Consider the following 20288-nt stretch of genomic DNA (forward strand, 5'->3'; position numbering starts at 1 on the left):
GGTGGAAGAAGCCGAGGAGGGGGTCGCGGCTCCCAACCCAGCCAGTGTCCAGTCCTGCCCAGACTCTGGCGTCCGTTCCAGTTCCGCAGCCGGCATCTAGTCCGGTGATCCAGCCGGCAGTCCAGCCGGCATCCAGTCCGGCGATCCAGCCGGCAGTCCAGCCGGCATCCAGTCTGGTGATCCAGCCGGCAGTCCAGCCGGCATCCAGTCCGGTGATTCAGCCGGCGTCCCAGCCGGTGATTCAGCCGGCACCCAGTCCTGTCCAGCCGGCAACTCAGCTGGCCTTCCAGCCGGCGACTCAGCCGGCGTTCCAGCCAAACCTGCCCCCTGTCCTGTCTCGTTAGTCTGCCCCTTGGTTAAAGCCTGGGGGTGTTCATTAAGGGGGGGCTTCTGTCTTGGTTCTGCCTCTTCTTGTCATGTCTTTCTTGTTCTGTGTGGAGAGAAGCATATTATTGTCTATCACGACATAATATGCGTTCTCTCCGGTGTCTCGTCTCTAAGTCCCGCCCTCTCGTTCCCTCGTTAGCTTCCCCTTAGTGTTTGATCCCTGTCACCTGCCCGTCACCCTCCCTGTGTAATAATCCCTCATTAGTGTTCCCCTATTTAGAGCCTCTGTTCTTTCTGTCCCATGTCGGTTCATTGTTCAGTGTTCCTCGTACCTCGTTCGTGTGAGTCCCCGTCTAGTATATCTTGTTCCTGCCCTGCCTTGCCTTGCCCTGCGTTGTCCCTTAGTGTGAGTTTTGTTTGTTTATTGCTTTAGTTCTTGTTTTGCCCCCTAGAGGGAAGTTTTTGTTTGTCTTTTTGAGAAGTCTCTTTGTTATAGTGGTTGTTCCCCCATCGTCTTTTTTTTAAAAAAATGTAATAAATATATGTGTTAACCCCTTAATTGCTGCCTGCATCTGGGTTACCCCCCCAAACCGTGACAAAAATAATACAAGTTGCACAACAAAACATGTTAATTAGTAAAGTTTAGACATACCTACAGTATTCTGTATAAATCATATTTTTCACATTTAAAACCTTATTAAAGGGATACTTCACCCAAAAATGAAAATTCTGTCATCATTTACTCACCTTCAAGTTGTTCCAAATTTGTATAAATTTCTTTGTTCTGATGAACACAGAGAAAGATATTTGGAAGAATGCTTATAACCAAACAGATCTATGCCCCCCATTGACTCCAATAGTAGGAAAAATTACTTTATCATTTTTTTTGTTCTGTTGAACACAAAAGAAGACATCTTGAAGAATGTAGGACAGCTAACAGTTCTGGGGCACTTTTGATTACCATTGTCATTTTTCCTACTATGGGGGTCCATTGGGGGAAAATCTGTCTGGTTACAAGCATTCTTCCAAATATCTTTCTCTGTATTCATCAGAACAAAGATATTTGGTCACACTTTATTTTAAGGTCCAGTTCTCGGTTTTAGTAAACTATTAACTATGACTTTTGCTTAGTTAACTCTTAATTTGTTGCTGAATAATAGTTAGTAAGGTAGTTGTTAGGTTTAGGTATTGGGTAGGATCAGGGATGTAGAATATGGTCATGCAGAATATGTGCTTTATAAGTGCTTATAAACAGCCAATATGCTAATAATAGGCATGCTATAAGCAACTAGTTAATAGTGAGAATTGGTCCTTATACTAAAGTGTTACCAGAAACTTATACAGATTTGGAACAACTCGAAGGTGAGTAAATGATGACAGAAATTTCATTTTTGGGTGAAGTATCCCTTTAAAATATGAAACCAGCCCATGTCTTTCATTTGCTAAATACTGCATTGCATTATCTAGTATAGGGTTTTTTGCGTTGTACATTGTGTTTATTTCACACAGTGTGTGTAGATTGTTCTTTGGAACAATTCACTGATTTCCTGTAAGTGCAAATGTGTGTATCAGTACACATAAAACCTCACAGAAACGCACAGTCCCGTGAGACTCTGACAGTGGCAGGAGAGAGGACAGGTTGTCAGCCTGCTGTCAATGTGTATAGATCAGTGGAGAAGACAGACACACCTAAAGCAAATCGCACTGCCAAACCTGACCCGGGATCAGCCAGTAACACGGAATCTGGGTTAATCACGGCAGCCTTCAGGACGCGCAGGGACCCGCCACGACCCGCTCGGCTCGATCAAATCAATTCCTTTTTCCTGACTTTAACAAATCTTCTTTGAAGTTTGAAAGAGGAGGGCGACTAACCATCAGAGCGAGCACGGCACGGTTGAACAGGTTCTGTTTGTTTTACAAGGGTGCTGTTACCCAAATGGTCAGCGGTTGATGGGTTACGTATTAATGAAAGCCTGGATTCAGTCTTCAAGTAGAACATTTCAGCATGTTTGCAATGTGTGGTGGTTGTCGAATATTCAGATTTGATAAGCAGATACAGAAAACAGGGAATTCGATGTGAACATGAAATTATAATGAGCTCAAAAAATTCTGGATTTAAAAGAACAGATCACCCAAAAATGACAATTCTATCCTAATTTAATCTTGCATTTTTAACTTTTTATAATCTCATAATTTGAATTATTTTTTACTTTGTTCAGTAAAACACAAAAGTCAACTTTGTAAAATGGTCAACGGACAATCAATGCACAATTTAACAACACACCAATTTCACAAAAAGTGAATATCAACATTTTACAAAACAACATTCTTTTAAATACTTTGAATATAATCTGAAAATAATCATTCATTTTATGAGGTTTTACTGCCCTTTCGGCCTTACTTTCATTGTATGGCGGAGAGTCGATCAACCATTCTGCTACCCTACTTTGGTCTACAGTACGTCAATGTTCCAGTTAATAAACATTGACAAAATTTCCATTTAATGGTGTGTACTGACCCTTTTTAATGTTAAGAAAATTAGCTAATTTACAGAATTGTGTCAACATAATCGTTAACTAAAATTTCATAACTTGCTTGAAACTAATTTCACGTGACCTCATGAATCCCACTTATTTCTCACAACATGATCAATTACATCACACATGGATAAAATCAAGTCCTGCCTTAAATATTTGGCATCGAATATCCAGTATCACTCCGAAATACGTCACATAACCCAAGTGAAATAGTCTTGTGTACCATCTCGGGATGACTTCCGCAGGAGCCTGGCTGTGCAAGTGGAAGTCAGGATTTGTACATTAGCGAGATGATCAGATTAATACTCCTCTATGTTGTCTTTTAGCTGGAGTTTGGAAGACAAAAGCTCCCGTGGCGTGAGTGACAACCACTGTGTTTCATTCTCAAGAGTGGCCATTAAGGCTTAATGTACTTGAGCAAACACACACTCTTGAGTCTGCCCTAAGGGTGTTAAGAGCAGGAGCCGTTTAGAGTTGTCCTCCCTCTACTATTCAGAGGAACACTGAACTTAAGCAGACAAAAGAGACAATTACCAACCCAGGACTGAGAGAGAGTGAGAGTGAAGGGAGTGAGGAGGAGACAACTTACAAAGAGTCTACAATAACACAACACACACACACACGCACGCACGCACGCACGCACGCACGCACACACACACACACACACACACAAAGACCAACATACATCCAATACTTTGACAAAGTGATTGAGTGAGACACTAAAGGGGACACTGACAGTCAATCATTTACTCTTTTCAATTTATGGCTGATACTTCTGTATCTGGTCCATGCCAAGACTAAATATTTGGAACGCACTCTTGGATTTGGATATCTCCAAAGCATGTACAATTTCAAACGCATACTTTACCAAAAGTTGAGTTCATGAATCTAAAAAGTCATCATCGAAGTTTTAACATTGCCATCACAAAGCAGCCATTCAAAGCCTAATTTATAAAGATCTGTAATGAGCACAATGCGATACACACCAACTGTAACAACACGCACATCTACATTAATGCTGGAGGACACCCACACAGTCAAGCAGCATCGCTTCATTAAAAAGCCTACAGGCAACTCTGAGGTCCACGTAAGACTACAAGACAATATTGTATGGCACTCATAAAGACATCTACAAGCAACCCATAGGGAGACAGAACTTTACGAAGACCTATAAACACTTATAGCAGAAGCCCATGTGAGTCCCAACTGGATTTTCTAAGCAGATCCTATAGGACCCTACAGAAATGTCATTGTTTATTGAGACCTACAGGACTTTCTAAGCACATACATTATAGCGTATACCTCTATATCAAATGAACACATTAAATCTATAAGAACTTAAGCCCCTATAGAAGAGTCTTTTCAAAACCTAGAATCTCATTTTAGCAGGAGTACTGTATATACAGTACATAATGTATATGTCCCAAAAGGATTCTGAGAATCTATGAGTCCCTATAGGACTCTACGGAGACTCTATGAGCAAGTATAGCAAAGCACAATGTAACTTACGGGAGAGAGAGTGTCCTCCCTTGGGCAAGTAGTCGAACAGAAGCGGGTTGTCCTCTCCAAGCATCTCCGCCCCCAGAGATAACAAGCTGTTTTTGCTCATGAGAGCAGCACGCAGATTAGCGACCGAGCCCGCTCTCTCCTGGGTTACGGCCTCGTCCCTCTCCCCGGACAGAAACCCGCCGTCCCCCGCTGCGGCCTCCTCCTGCTTTACCAGGAAGTCCATGCGCTCGCTGCGGCTGTCAGGAATGTTGGGCTCCATCACTTCTGCACCTGAGAGAAAAGTGAGGAGTGTTAATGAATTAATTATACACACGTTACAAGACTGGAATTTCAGGAACAGAATTAAAGGCATTTTTGTAAAAACTTTTAGGTGTAACAACTACGATTTTAAAGAGATAGTTCTGCCAAAAAGTTACAATTCTGTCAGCGTGCTGTTTAAACTATCGTTAAAAAGAATGTTAGTGACGAACATTAACGTTCATCTGCCTTTTTGCAGTGTTTCTCTCCTAAATGAATAAGTGTTTTGAACGACTCGGACAAGATAACGATTCAGTGAGTCATTCATCAAGACACTTGCTTTGTTCTTGAATAAATCAGCTGTTTTGAATGAATTGGTTGAATGATTCACTGACTCAGTAGAAAAATTGACGCCACCTTCCGGCCGTTTCACATTTAAAGTAAGTCTAATGTTTCCCTTAATAAACTTTGCTGTATAAATGAAATTTGTTCACACGTGAAGAATGTTCTAGTGTACTTTAATATTTACTACAGTAAACTTTACTAAAATTCCTAGACATTAGTATTTTTTAGTCTTACCGTAGTAAAAATTTAAGTTTGCTACAGTATTTGCTAAATTTGATCCTATTTCTATAGTTAATACTTCAAAATATTGTAGTTTACAGTACAATACAGTTTACTAAAGTATACAAAATGTTTTCATCTAGATCTGTGTATTAAAGCGACACTATACAACTTTTGCTCACGGTTCCCCCATGTGGTTGATCAGCGCAATTGTCTGTTACCAGTGTCATAAATAATGTCACTGTATAAGCTTCCCTGTGGGCAGTGCAATACACGTGAATTTATTTACTAAGCTGATGGAACCGGCGAATGCAGAAACGTTCCGCAGGCAGGGGATGGGCGGGGCTGTGTGTACCGACCCGAACACAGAACTTACAGAGTGTGGTTGTAGCCGCTATGAGGCTGCTCAAGTAGCAGCGGCAGTAGAATTTAGGGATGCACCGAATGTTCGGCAACCGAAATTAATCGGCTGAAAATCATTTTAAAGCATTTTAAAGTGTCAGAGAAAGACACGACACGCGACCTGGTGCAGGAGTAAATTTCCGGACTTTGTTGTAGGCGAACAGAGTACATTACATTCTTTCTGCAGTCAGTTAGTTCATTGAATAAGGGAGAGGTCTCAATATTTTATTTTAATTTACTTGGTTTGCTCAATTTTATATTTTCAGTTCAATTATATTGAAAAGCAAGACAAAATATAAAAAGCACATTTTGATCATTCAGTTTATGCAATATTGAAAAATTGGCTAAATGAATAGAAGAAATGCAAAAACCATGTTCGGTATTCGGCCAAGTGTTTCGTTTTTATTCGGCTTCGGCCAAGAATTTTCATTTCGGTGCATCCCTAGTAGAATTTGTTCGGATAAGAGTTGTTCTACCACTGAAATAATGTTAGAGACATTAGTTTAAGGTCGAAAAGCTACAGTGTTGAAGTGTTGCTTTAAGGAAATTTTGGTTTATTTTGTAGATTTCAATTATGAACATGGTGTAGCACCGTGATACTGCATGGTATTGTGATATTCCAGCAGGTATAGTATCATAAGATGTTTTTATGGTACCATGACAACCCTAGTTTGAAGTGAAAAGAATCAGCATTTTCGTTCTTGCGTCAATTGATACGTAAACCACCAAAATGACATATCAAACCATGTGACACCTGTGTCCATTATTTTAAATTTTTTGTGTAAAGAAAACAAATAAAGCAAAATAAAGTCACAGTGTTTACTTCTCTATTTGTTACTTTTGTCACATTAAGACAATACAAGGCAATACAAAGCAGGGTGCCAAAACACACACACAGACCCTTTACTTGTCAAATGAACAAGGACAACTTGAATGTAAGAATCGTAAGAACAATGTTAAAAAAGTGGCACAACAAAAACAACAACAAAAAGGAGAGAGACAGAGCCGCTTGTTTAGACTAAAGTGACAGCCTCAAGGAGAAGGTCTTTTTCAAAAAAGCTGCTCAAAGTAGGGCTGTCAGGATTAATAAATAATCGTCTCATCGCGATTGTTTGACCTCATCGCGATGGTTTCAGATCATCGCAATTATTGCACATCTCTATAGAAGACACTAGGGGGAGCTGTAGTGCATCTGCATATTGCATATTTTAGTGTATATATTGTTACTAAAGCATGGTAATACTTGTAAAATGTACCACCACAACACAATCACTTAAAAAAAAAACTAAAACATATACAGATTACCTGCAGTACAATTTAATATTATTTAAGCGAATCTCAGTGTGAAAACCAGTCTACCAAAATTTCATTAACACACAAGTAAAATTTTATTGTCTTGCAAGTGAGAAAAAAACAGACTAGAAGCTTTTCTATGACTGATAGCATTTTAATGGTGGCTTCAATTCACACCTGATCAATTTACTTAATTTACAAGTATTTGGTGGTTGTATTATTGACAGGTAAAAGCCTAAACCTTAAATATATGAAGACCCAATATTTTCCGATGTATTTCCAAGAAAAAAAACAGTCTTGTATTCAGAACAATATGGTCGTTTCAATCGCTGAATCAAAAATGTATGAGAATTAAATGTCAAAGCTCTAAAACAGACAATTAATCGTCATAATCGTCAAAGCCCTAAAACAGACAATTAATCGTCATAATCGCAATGATTTATAAGACAATTAATCGTCAGTCAAATTTCAGAATCGTGACAGCCCTAGCTCAAAGTGTGTGAATGACAGCCCAGCCGACAAACCGCTTCAGTCGTGGCACGGCAGGACCCGCACACAACCTGCCGTACTTCACACCGCTTAATTATACCTTACATTAAGATAAATATGCATTTACACTCTCTCGACAGCACACAGCTGAGATACAAAGCATGTGTTGTGTTTCACACTGTATTCTCTTGAGTCTGTGAGAACAGACAGAGGAATGGTAAAGGTATGTGAAGGTATGAAACATAACGAGTGTTAAAACCCATCTCCCACAGCACACACAAACTCTCTCCAGAAAGAGTCTCATAATGTCAAGCGTGGCAAAGTAATCAACTTTTAGGTTTAAATAAGTTTGAGCTCATTTTTAGAGGGGTGGTGCAACAGTGTTTCATGCATTCTGACTTGTTTACAATGTTAAACGTGCTGTCTTCTCATGCTTAACATGGTCAACTTGTCAAAAAACGAGTTGGGCGTATTACGTAGTATTTCTGTGCTCGATACACTCCCCCAGCGATCGTACAGGTTTCGGAAAGTTTTTTTCGAACATATAAAACTGTTTCATAACTATTTTTCTTAGTCCCTTATTGTACAATTCTTCCAGAAAAGCATGCGGCACACCCACGCGGCAGCAAGGAGAGCAGGAGAAGGAGCATGCGCAGACGTCACTTTCACTTGTGTGCAGGAGAGAGAGAGAGAGAGAGCATACGCGAAGTTCAGGTGTTTGTTTGTTCACTGCATTTGGGTGATGAATGTTATATAAACGGTGGATATAACGCTGGATTTATAGATCGTTTGAAACTGATATATGGAGCCGTCCCAGCGCTAAAAGATGCCGGACATGAACTGCTAAAAGATGCCGGACATGAACTGCTAAAAGATGCCGGACATGAACCTCATGCGGTGAGTGAAACTGATGTCTGTGTTTTGTTGGCAATGGGTGCGCACGTGCTTTAGTTCAGCCTACCCCTCCCCCCCGCACGCGCAGTATGCTTTCGGAAATAATCGTACAGCTGTATCTATCTTTTATAAATGTGATCAAACTAAATACTCTTCGAAGATACGAAGTATGCAATACTACTCTATAGGTACTCAAGATTAATATGAGATTGGCAGAAACCGCGTGTGTTATGGCTGCTTTAAAGTAAGGTGAGAATATATTAAAAGGATAATTCACCCAAAAATAAACATTGTGACATTGTGAGTTTACAAGACCACTCAAGTCTCATCAGGCAAACATTTGCACCACACACAGACACACACACACACACGCACACACATATTGGGTTTCCATGTTTTATGGGGACATTCCAATGGTTTTTATACTGTACAAACTGTATATCATATTCCCTACCCCTAACCCACCCCCTAAACCTAACAATCACACACAACTGTCTGCTCTTTTAGATTTTCAAAAAAGTTAATTCTGTATGATTTATAAGCTTGTTTCCTCATGGGGACAAAAAAATGTCCCCACAAGGACAAGGATTTTGGATATTGCCATCTTTGTGGGGACATTTTGTCCCCATACTGTAGGGTTTACCCTTCCCACGCACACACACACACACACACACACAAATGGATATATTAGACATTTCCGTTATTTACCTGAATAGAAATATAACACCTGGTTCACTTTGCAACTCGTGGTAGTAGAATTAGACAGGAAGTGGTTGCCTGACCAACATGCAAAGTGACCAACCACACTTCCTTTTGTTTTGACTTGGTATTTAGTCAGGTAGTCATATTTATCTACAGAAAAATAGTTCATAGCACAATAATACACCAAGAGTGGAAAAGACTTTAAATAATTGCAAAGCAGTCAGTAAACAACAGACAGTAAAAATATCTAAATTTAATGCCACGAAGTGCTTCACTACTAACCAAACAAACTTGAAACCAAGCAGGTTTAGTGATAAGTTTTTCCTAAAAATCGCCACACTCAAATGTGTTAAACTCATAACTAGAAAACACAAGCTGGAGGTCTGCTTGCATAGCAGACAGAAAATCAAGATTTGAACTGCAGATATGGCGGGGCATGTTTTGTTAAAGCTATAACTTTCTTTGGCTAAAAAGAAACAAAAATCACTTATTGAACAAGCAAATAAAATATCAGCATTCAAAACTGTCACCTTACCATAACCAGATTCACATCGGTAAGCTTATGATAATGATATACAGTTTTAAAGGAAATGTAAGTTTGACATCATTTGATTTTAACTGGTGGATAATTAGGTAAATAACTTTCAATTCTATTTTCAAAAAGAGAGGTTGATGGAGACAAAAGTTATGGATTGCTGCTTTTACTGCTTTAAGGCTCAGATCCACTGAGGTGCTTTTACACGGGTGAAAACACCAGGCGCTGGCCGAAAACGGCGGTTGCGGGCGCTTGAACAGCATTTTTTTTTCAAGCGGAGGCATGTTAGTTACTATGATACGCTGAGCGTGAAAAAACGCTGAGCCTGCGGAAAAGAACGGCAGCTGTTGGCGTTGTCAAAAAACGCGGCGTTTCCGTTAGAATCAATGAAAAAGCACGTCGTACACCGGCAGAAATGCCTCAGTGGACACAGCCCCTTAAATTTACCACTTTGCAATGAACGTGGAAACACTAAATACTCATAAAATACAGAAAGACCGTAAAATTCTTTCAGATTTTTTTTGTTTAAATTGTAAAAAATTTCGCCTTTTCAAGGGACCCAAATAAGATTGGCCCATTGGATTCATTTCATTTTATTATGTGTACCACAATGTGTTCTGGATAAACAAACAGTTATAGGCATTTTGATTGCATTTGGTGATTAGCAAGGGTGCAGTTGAACCTTACGTAAAGTACTTTTGCACACATGTGTGACATCCAAGCAAGAGCAGAGATGTAGCCCTTATTATGAGACACAATAAAGGAAACACAAACAGAATGGATTGTTTTCATTTGAACTGTTAAATATTTTTTTACATTGGATGCAATGTAACCTTGAAAGCAGAACTGCGAGTTCAATTCTTGCCGTTTCAAAACTCTGCAGTACAAACCTTGATTTTGACTGTTTGGCGTGCTTAAAAAAGTCGTTTTAAAACAGAATAAAAGAAAGTAGAAATGTGGAGGCGATAAAAAGAGAGGAGAAATCTTCACCTTTCAAAATGAATAAAATTGTTTAACATTTCAGTTATGACATGTTTTTCATTCATAGATCCTGTGTAGCAGAACCCTGTGCTGTTTCTTTGCTGAATGTGTGTTTATTACAATCTGACAAAGTGTGTGTATGTGTGTAAAAGTGTTTAGCTCAGTTCCCTCTAGGGAACATTCCACTAAATCCAGTGGATTAAACACAATTTGGAGGAGTGTGAACAGAAAAGCGTATACTGTACACTACAGTACATAGATTCATATTAATGGAACGGTGGCCTAGCAGTCAGCACACATGGTCCAAAATATGGAAGATTTAGGTATTAGGATGCAAACTGGCAAAAAAAATGAATTTGCTACCAAACAGCTACTCAGACCCCAAACTTGAGCCATTGGTTTAGTTTAAAAGAGCACCGAGTTTACTAAAACAGACGGTTTCATTTTTTGGTGTCACAGAACCTAGAGCTCAAAGTATTTTGTCAAATAAATACCTGAAAAGTTTTATCTCATGTTTGTACATGTATGTATATCTCAATGTATATCTCATATTTTGATAAATCCTGAGGGGGCATTAAAAGCAAATATTGTAGAAATATGCCCTCCAGACATCACTTTTGGCCACTACTTTCTGCAGATGGGATGGACAAATTGTTGACAAGCGAGCAGAAGGCCTAGCTGGAGAAAGAAATGAGCAAAGAGTGGACAGGTCACACACACTTACTGGCAAACACAAACACACACAGGCAAAGTTAATTAAGTTGGGGAAGTGGGGAGATGGGATGCAGGAATTCATTAGATAAGTTCACCCTTCATCTGTGGGCTGGGGCCACAGGAGTCAATCAATAAAATGGATCTTCTGCTCCCAAATGGCCCGAGTCCTGATGCCCACAAATGAAGAGAGGAGCGACTCGCCCCCTCACCCCGATCTCTCCCCCCACACACCTGCCTCGACCCCTCACCCTACACAAACACATTACAGCCAACACTGTACCAATGCATGGCCATATTTCATGTTTCATTCTATCTCTGACCATTGAGAGGCCAGAGATTCATTACGGCCCACTCAACTCAAACCGCATCGAGATACTGAAGGGATTGTTTACCTGGAAATATTATGAGCACAATGTGATACACGTCTATGAGTAGACACTCAATAATACCCGAAGAAAGGGCACATAGATTAAAGGCACAATATGTCATTTTCCTCATGGCATTTTTAACTTCTGTGCAGCGCCGCATGACTTCGAACACACCTACTTTTTCAACAATAGTAAAAGCTGAGATTAAAGCAGACATGATGTTATTGACAAGCCATGCAATGAGTAGGGACGCCACAGTGGTTAAAATTTCAAACATTGTTAAAAGCATTTGGGATACAGAAGTGAACAACATAAATAACACTATTTCGGTGTTTCACTATTTAACACTTTACAAAAAGGTTCCTTTTATAAAGCATTTGTAAATGTGTTCATTAAAGATTAATAAGTCATTTACAAATGCATTATAAAGCAGTTATTACTGTGTAAATAAAAATGGATTCTAACGATTCTGCTAAATAGTGAGCCATTTTTAACTCACTTGTTATAAATGCTTAATAAATGTGAATACTTCACAGGCATCCACTTTTCTTTAAAGTGCACTTCATGGGCTTTCAATACTTACAAATGTATGATTCACATCAGTGATGTAGCCTTGTGAGCATTCTGTTTCTACAATAAATAATAAATAAATGTTTCCTGGTTTTGATTAACTATTGGAAGTAATTGAATCATTAAAAAAACATCGTAAACGAACAAGTTTACAACAGCCTTTGTGCATTTAGTGTTAAAAAGTGATCAAAAGTTGGATGAATTTATCTTGGTAAGCAAGAAAAAACTGCTTTGGATAAGCATCATGATCTGAAGGCATTCTGGAGGGCACCATAAGACATTCGGAATCGGATCAGGTAAGCAACATGGTTTGAAAAGTGAGATAAGATATGAAGTATACAATAATAAGAAAAACCAACATAACACCCTACAGTCTCCCGTCTGACAGCCTATTTTGCAAACAACATCAAGATAATAATGAATCTGCTTTCGAGTCAAATAAATAATTAATAAATACACGTATTAAGCATATATAACATGTGAGTTAAAATGGCTCACTATTTGGCAGGTATTTCGTTAGAATCCCCCTTTTTATGTACACAGTAATAACTGCTTTATAATGCATTTGTAAATGACTTATTAATCATTAATGACACATTTATAAATGCTTTATGAAGGGAACCTTAATGTAAAGTGTTACCACTATTTCTATTAACCCTATTCTTATTTCAATATACCACACTATTTGTGCTTTTTGATTATTTTAATGCATGTAATATTCAATATACAAAAGCGTACATATTGTGCCTTTAACAATAACCTCCAGAAATCTATCGAAGAGTCCTTAAGCACCCCATGATAACATATTCCTATAGCTCAGTTGTCAGCACAACAAAGGCAGGGCAAAATATACTAATATGAAGGAATTTTCCGTATTTCACACAGCTTTTTCACTGTATTTTACATTTGCAGTGCATTGCATTGTGTTTTAGCGTTAACAGAAATGTCTGTTATATTAACGATAATGCAGAAAATGACCAGTACATTTTGTTATTTGTCTTTTCTACAGTGTTATAAAATGTGTATCTTGAATGAACTGTAAGTGGTTTTTAATTAAAATTGTCTTCTAAATGTGCGGTACAGCATATACTGTTCCAGCAGGGTCATATATGAACCACAATGAGATTCTATAAGAGCCATACGGGACTGTATGGAAGTTTCACAAAACACAGAGACCTATGGAAACCTATGGCAATGGCAATGGCATTTTATTTATATAGCACTATTAATTTCAACCAGAGGTTGACCAATGTGCTTTAACATCAAAAGAGATAAAAAAAGAGCATAAGAGGAATAATACAGTAAATATAAAGAATACACAGATAACAATTAACTATAACAGAAATTTGTGGAAAATATACCAAAAATCTTTACAGCTCTCAATAACAGCATGTACAGTATACCATATATTGCTCTAAAATCCCAGCTGGATTATATGAAAAACCCTTTGAACAACGCACCAATACATTCAAATATCTGAAACAATGCAAATTCTATTCAATCTATAGCGGCTGAGATGCATTTTCTAATGTCTCGCCGCTCATTACGTCCCACTCAAGACTGCTTATTAAGATACAGGAGGGATTGATAAGCTTTTGTTTCCGACAGCAGTTTAGGTGATCGAGGAACGTTTTGGAAATCTTTGTTTACGCGTGTAATCCCGAATCTTTAATGGCCATTGATTGAAGTGTTGTGTCACAGCAAGCGAGATTATGGTGGGAATAATGGCTCGTATTGTCCCCGTTCGCCTCATAAGAGACCGACTGAATCAGTTTGATTCTTTCTTGCAAAGATCTCAGTTTAATGTGGTTGCCATGGCAGCCCGGCACTCTTGGCTTCAACATTTATGCTAAATAAAACACCCTTTTAAGAGTAGACACACATAGGCGGATCCATGGTGTTGGCTTTGTGTCCGTGTGTGCGTGCGATTGTGTGCGTGGGCGTCCGCTAGTTTGAACGTATCTGTGTTGTGAATGTATGTATTGAGGAAAGTAAATAAGTGTGTGCGTGTTAAAATCACATGTGGCGGCTAATGTAAGACCTTGTGGTGTTGAATGTGCATCTCTCAAAGCTTCATCTCTCAGCTTTTTGTTACAGTCCAGAGTGTGTGAGGTGCGAACGTTAATAGTTATCCGAGGGGTGGGATGGGCGCATGTCTATTAAAACACAATAAATGAGAGAAACGCACTGCACGACAGAGAGTACGGGGTCATACGATGGGGTTTGACCCCGTGACCCTCTGTTCCAGAGTGGAGTTTGTTTCAGTTTGGTGATAAGACCCAGAGCTGTTTAACCTGTCATGTTTAACTCTTATCTACTAAATCGCTACATCTGAAGCAGTAACACACACTCATTAGCCGAGATAAATGCCCCCTCAGGGCACCGAACGCACACACGCCACTCATGTGGGCTTATGGGTAGGGAGGCAGGGCGGGGAGGGGAGGGGAGGATTGGGATGGGGTGGAGGTCAGCTCTGGCTCTTAAGCGTGGCCGAAGTTTAAAAGGGTAAAAAGTAATTTCCAAGGAATGGAGGGAGTGAGACACTAAAAAAGCCGAAGAATTCGGAGGCAATTTAAAAGCGGTGTGGGAGAGGGGGATGAGAAGAGAAAAAAAGGAAAGCGAGGAGGCATGATGGAAAGTAAAAGAGAGGTTGTTATTCCGCTCTCTCTCGCTCTGTTGTTTTTTTGGGACTTGTAGGGCCGCAACCTTCGAGGAGAGAAAGAGAGAGAGAGATAGAGAAAGAGTAAATCAACCAAACCCTGAAGGCTAGAAAGTAGGGAGAAAGAAGAGAGGAGAAGTGTGGGTAATGATGGAGGGGGGAGTTGAGTGGGCGAGGGAGAGGACAAGAGGGTGAGTGCAGGCAGGGGTGGAGGTGGTGCCGGGGGGTTATGTGCAGGATTGCAAGGCTCAAGGTAATCTGGGGAGTTAATGCATCTTAGCAAAGCAGGCCCGCGAAGAGAGAGAGAGAAAAAGAGAGAGCGTAAAGTGGCAGACAGTGCAGGCGGCAGAAAGAGAGAGGGCGTAAGAGACAGAGAAAGACAGACGGAGAGAGAAAGGGAGGGCCGGAGCGAGTGGGAGAGAGGAGATCTTGGGGAAAATGGAATGCTGGGTGGAGAGGGGAAGCAAACACGCAGGGCTTTGTGCTAAAAGCACGACTCCGGGGAGGGTGCGACCGACGCTAAATCCAGATCACGGGACAGAAATCAGGGTTTGAGGGGCAGGCAGTCGGACCGGCCCTTTTTTTAGACGTCCCCTTAGAGAGCCAAACACACATAACATCCATAGACGATTTCCACATGTGACAGATACTGAGGAAACGTGGCTGTAAGGTCCGAGATGTGGACCATGGGGTAAAAAAGCCACACATGCCCCCTGCCTACTCTGTGATGCACAGCACTCTAGAAACACCCACTATCCTGTAACGTTCATGTAACATTTGTACAACGTTCGATTCATATGTGATCTTGAAACTGCAATGGAAGTCCGAAAGGCACGGAGAGGTGGCCCTTCCTGATCCCGTTCCCTCATGTTCTCCCTGTCACCTCGAATCTGTCCTATCAATAAAAGTGGCACAAAGTCTTTAAATAAAATATTCAGTATTGGGCGATGAAAAATACAGCATTTAAAAAATAAACAGACAGTAGTGAGAAAGAACGTCTCCAGGTACGAAGCCAAATGGAAGACTTGAAGAGAATGACCATGAGAGGCAGACGCCCGGTCTTCAAGCAGATAAGACGACCAGACAAAGTGCTTAATGTCAGATTATCTGACACACGATACGATTCCGAACAAACCTCATCGCCAACGTGTCGGCTGGATCAACATTGACTCAACGTATTAATGAGACCATACGTACGTCAGCTGACCGAAATTGCTTAATGCACAAACCCCGTTAATAACGCCGATGTCAAAACATGTCACAGAACCTCACGCCGCGTGACCGCCATGCAATCTGCAACTCAACACGGTCAATGGAGCTCCATGGCAACAAGATCTCATGTAAAGGGTTCTACATTTCAACACGGATTTGAAGTGGACAGAAGAGCCGGAGTTCATTAGAACAATGAGAGACGGCGGGAACAGGCTCGATCTGCAGTAATCTTAATATAACTCTGTTCGAGGTTACTGTGACTGACACGCTGATATAAAATGGAACAATGAGAAGATTTGCAGGAGGGGGAAGAGTGGGGAACGTGAAAGAGAGGGGATGAAGAAAAAAAGATAGTAAGAAAGATTGAAAGAAGAAGCTTTTTATTCTCCCTCATCAGATGAGAGCTGGGTCATTGAAATGAATCGATCACCAGACTCACAACAGATTAAGGAGGTGCCCTGCGCTACAGCGCGACGATCCGATTTGGTTCTCAAATGCGATTTTTTGGACTGACCTGCCACATTACCATTTTGCCAGGGACGAAATCCGATCCGTTCAGACGGTATACTCAATATCCAGAGTATCTAAATTGGTTGCTATAGCAATGATGTAAGCATTAGCCCAATGCCAGGAGTCTGTCATCTACAACATCTGAGAGGAGCTGTCAGTGTGGGAAGAGACGGCAGAAAACTAGACAGTTTGCCTGTGGTCACGTCCATCGTGACATCTCGCCGCAATCCTAAACTCATAAGATGCAACAGACGAATTTCATGCATTCAAGCATATACTGCGTCAAAACTGCTGACTCATTCACTACATATTCTATGTCGTATAAAAACAACACAGCTAAAGACAAATATTGTATGACGGTACATGTGTCGCATCTAAAATGACAAGAAATCTAATCTGACTAAACATCAAGGATGATAACTATAGTATAAATATAAAGTTTTAAACATGGTTCCAAATTTAAAAGTCCAAATATAAAGAATAGCAAGCCCATAACTATAATGATAAAGATCAATTGTTAGGATCAATGGGTCGCATTCACTATGCATGTGTACGCACAAATTTGTAACGTAAGAACGTTTTCACGAACAAATCATGATTCATTAAAACTTTCATACTAAAATTTATTGTAAATATAAGAAAAAATATAGGAACAGCTAGAAGCACACGTACGCAAAAAGTCACTTTCTCTTTCTCTCTCTCTCTCTCTCTCTCTCTTCATTTTAGGATAATAGTTATATTCATTAAGTAATATATATAATTACGCTTAGATGTATATCTAATAAAAAAAAATGATTTCATCATATACTGTACAGTGAAAGAGTAAGAAAAGCTGTATTACACTATATCTCGAGCTGCGAGGTTCCTCTGAATAACAGCGCTTTTACAGCCGGCTAACAAGAACTCTGCAAACTGCGTGTCTGTATAAAAGGTGTTTTATTGTGTATGAACTAATTTTGAGGACTGCGCACTTGGAATTACATGGGGTCACTTTGACTTAAGTATCGACAGGTGGTAATGGAAAAGTTAGGCGGAAAGCCCTAATATGGAAATGGACTGGGTGTGTTTTATGCAAATGACTAAACTCAATGCACTCGGCCGCTCATTTAGAATACTCCAAATTCACTAACATTAGGACGAGGTTACGGACAAATTCATGTGCGTATGCACGTTGTAAATTAGGCGGAACGTTTACGTTAGAAATTCAAATGTGCGTGTAAATACGAAAAATAGCCCCAACATCTTTTATCTAGTTGATGAAAAATAAAACATTAACAGCCAATTAAAATCTATAAAAGGTTAAATGTTTATGCATTTTAAAATGTGAAATTGCAGTGTTTGTGCTATCTTAAATTAAATTAGCATTATCGTCCATGGACGTTAAAGTCACCATACAATCGACAATTTTCTAGTGTTTTTTATAATTACTTATCTGTGCACTTCATTATTTTATTTTGTTGAATTCATGTACCCTCATAATCTAAATCAAAAACGTTAACATCCCCCCCCCTCGAAACGACCTCCTGTCACGAGCAGTGGTCCATCAGAGACTCATTTCTACCAGGGAAAAAGATCGCAGCCATTAGCAGTTAGCAATTGGTACCGATCCAATCAGTTCTAGATGGACGAAATCAAGTCCCGCCCTACATTTTTTCTCATTTCAGAAGCCGTTTCACTCGGATATACATGTACATCATGATACGGAAAAGAAGTCAATGGCTGCTCTGTTTCATGTCAACTTCAATATAGCTATCACTGTTATCTTTATAGCTATCGTTCTTGGTTTGAAGAGGCTTTAAGATGCATTATACACAGTTTCATTGGACGCATACGCCTGACCCGAAGTTAACTTCTGGTCTGTTTGGTTATAACATAGGCCTATAACAATTTTCAAGATTTAATTTATATCAATATTGATTCATATTAATATTTTGTTGTATTAATTGTATTAAATTACAGTAAAACTACTCAACAGTTGTTCATTCTTTGCGGAGGTCTAGCGTTTGTTTATGTTGTTGCCACTGAAACGGTCTATAAACAAATCAGGTTTGAATCGTATTTCAAATCACATAAAAATCGTTTTTGTAAACGTTTTTTTGCTAGGTTAAAAAAATCGGATCTTTTTGCTGCCTGTCTGAACAAAGACTATGGGTCTTATATAATCAAGCTGATGTGTCACTTCCTCATGTGATGGGGGCCACAGATTTGTCCCTATTGACCTGTGGGTAATACACCACACAGTTATACACAATCATTCAGTGAAGACTCATCAGAGCTTATTAAAGCTAATGACAGAGCGAGGAAGAGAGGATGAGAGTGGGTCAGGAATGAAGAGAACTATGCTAAAGGAGGGATAAGCAAAAATGTGCCAATAGCTTGATTCCAAACCTTGTCGAGCTGACTTGCTTAGACAACCTTCTGACTGAAATGGAACTGAAAAGGGACAGGTTTGAAATGCTCAAAAAGCAAAGCAAAATAGAACTACACACGTGAAGCTCACAGAAGAGAAGACTCACGATTGATTTGAATGTAGTTTAATGTAAACATTGCCCAAAAAATAAAAAATCTTTCGTTTATTTACCCTTAAGCTGTTCAAAACCTGTATACGACTCTTTCTTCTGTGAATCAAAAAGAAGATGTTTTGAGAGATGTGGTTTTGTGTTTATACAATGGAAGTCAATGGGGGCCGATGTTGTTTGGTTACCATCTTTCTTCAAAATATCTTCTCTTGTGTACTGCAAAAGGTTTGAAATGACACGAGGGTGAATAAATGATAAAGAATTCTCATTTTTGGGTAAATTTCTTTAATGTTGCTAATCTAATGGAATGCTATTCTTATAAACAAACAACACAAATAACAAATAACTGGGTAAAATGTTCTTTTCATAATTAAATTAATCTATTAATGTTCTCTTTTACATAATATACCGTTTAAAAAAATGTAAAAGCAATTCCAATGACTTTGCTGCAATGCATTCTGGGATCGCTATCCTCTGGATGTGCCTGAGTGTGTTGGTGTGGAATGCTGTCTATCGAGCTCACCAGATTTTGTAACAGATCTTCTGAATTTGAGAGAAGATAAAGACAACAAAAGGGGAGCAAGGGAGAGGGACTGACACAGAGAGAGCGCAAGGGACAAGAGGTGAGAGAGAAACGAAAGATGAAGGAAAAGTAAAGAGGGAAAAGATGAGGAAAATAGCAAATGAAGGAAGGCGCTGTAATTGACTTGAATAGTTGTAATTCTTTAAATAAGAAGGAATGGATTGGAATAACTGGAAATGGCGGAAAAAGAGAGGGATGTGCAAGGAAAAAGAGGTACAGTAATGAAGGACTGGGAGGACAGTAACGGTCACTTCCTCATTTGGTCTCAGGAATGCAGGACGGGTGGATCTGAGTGTGCTTTAAAAGTGACTGTGTGTCTGTGTGTGTGTGTGTGTGTGTGTGCGTGTGTGTGCGTGTGTGCGCGTGTGTGTGTGTGTGTTTGCCAGTCAGAGCAGACAGGAATACTTAACCCCCACAGACTCTGGAGCCAGTTATCAGAGAGAGAGAGAGAGGGGCCGGGGTGTCCCAAGTTTTATCTCTCTCTTTCTTCACCTCCCTTTCTGCCTTCTTTTCCACTTCTCTCTATCCGCCCCCTCCTCCTGCCCCTATTTCTCCATAACTGTGCCAGTAAAAAAAGACAACAAGGAGGATGATGGGTAAAAGAGCGAGAGAATGTGAACTAGAGGAGAGAGGAGGACAAACCTTGAAGCGAGACAACTTCAAGGTTGAGGCGAATTCTTTTG

The 20288-nt window shown here is 39.7% G+C and overlaps 1 protein-coding gene across 3 annotated transcripts in view; it reads right to left on the minus strand.

The window, feature by feature from the left end:
• zbtb46 (zinc finger and BTB domain containing 46) overlaps positions 1-20288 on the minus strand; it is a 93229-nt gene that overhangs the window by 18679 nt on the left and 54262 nt on the right. For all 3 annotated transcript variants that reach the window (XM_057362914.1, XM_057362913.1, XM_057362912.1), the window contains exon 3: positions 4374-4643. In XM_057362914.1, coding sequence (XP_057218897.1) covers positions 4374-4643 — 270 coding nt within the window. The remainder of the gene's footprint in view (positions 1-4373; positions 4644-20288) is intronic.

Source organism: Triplophysa rosa, linkage group LG21, assembly GCF_024868665.1.
Source record: "Triplophysa rosa linkage group LG21, Trosa_1v2, whole genome shotgun sequence".
NCBI classification, from domain to species: Eukaryota; Metazoa; Chordata; class Actinopteri; order Cypriniformes; family Nemacheilidae; genus Triplophysa; species Triplophysa rosa.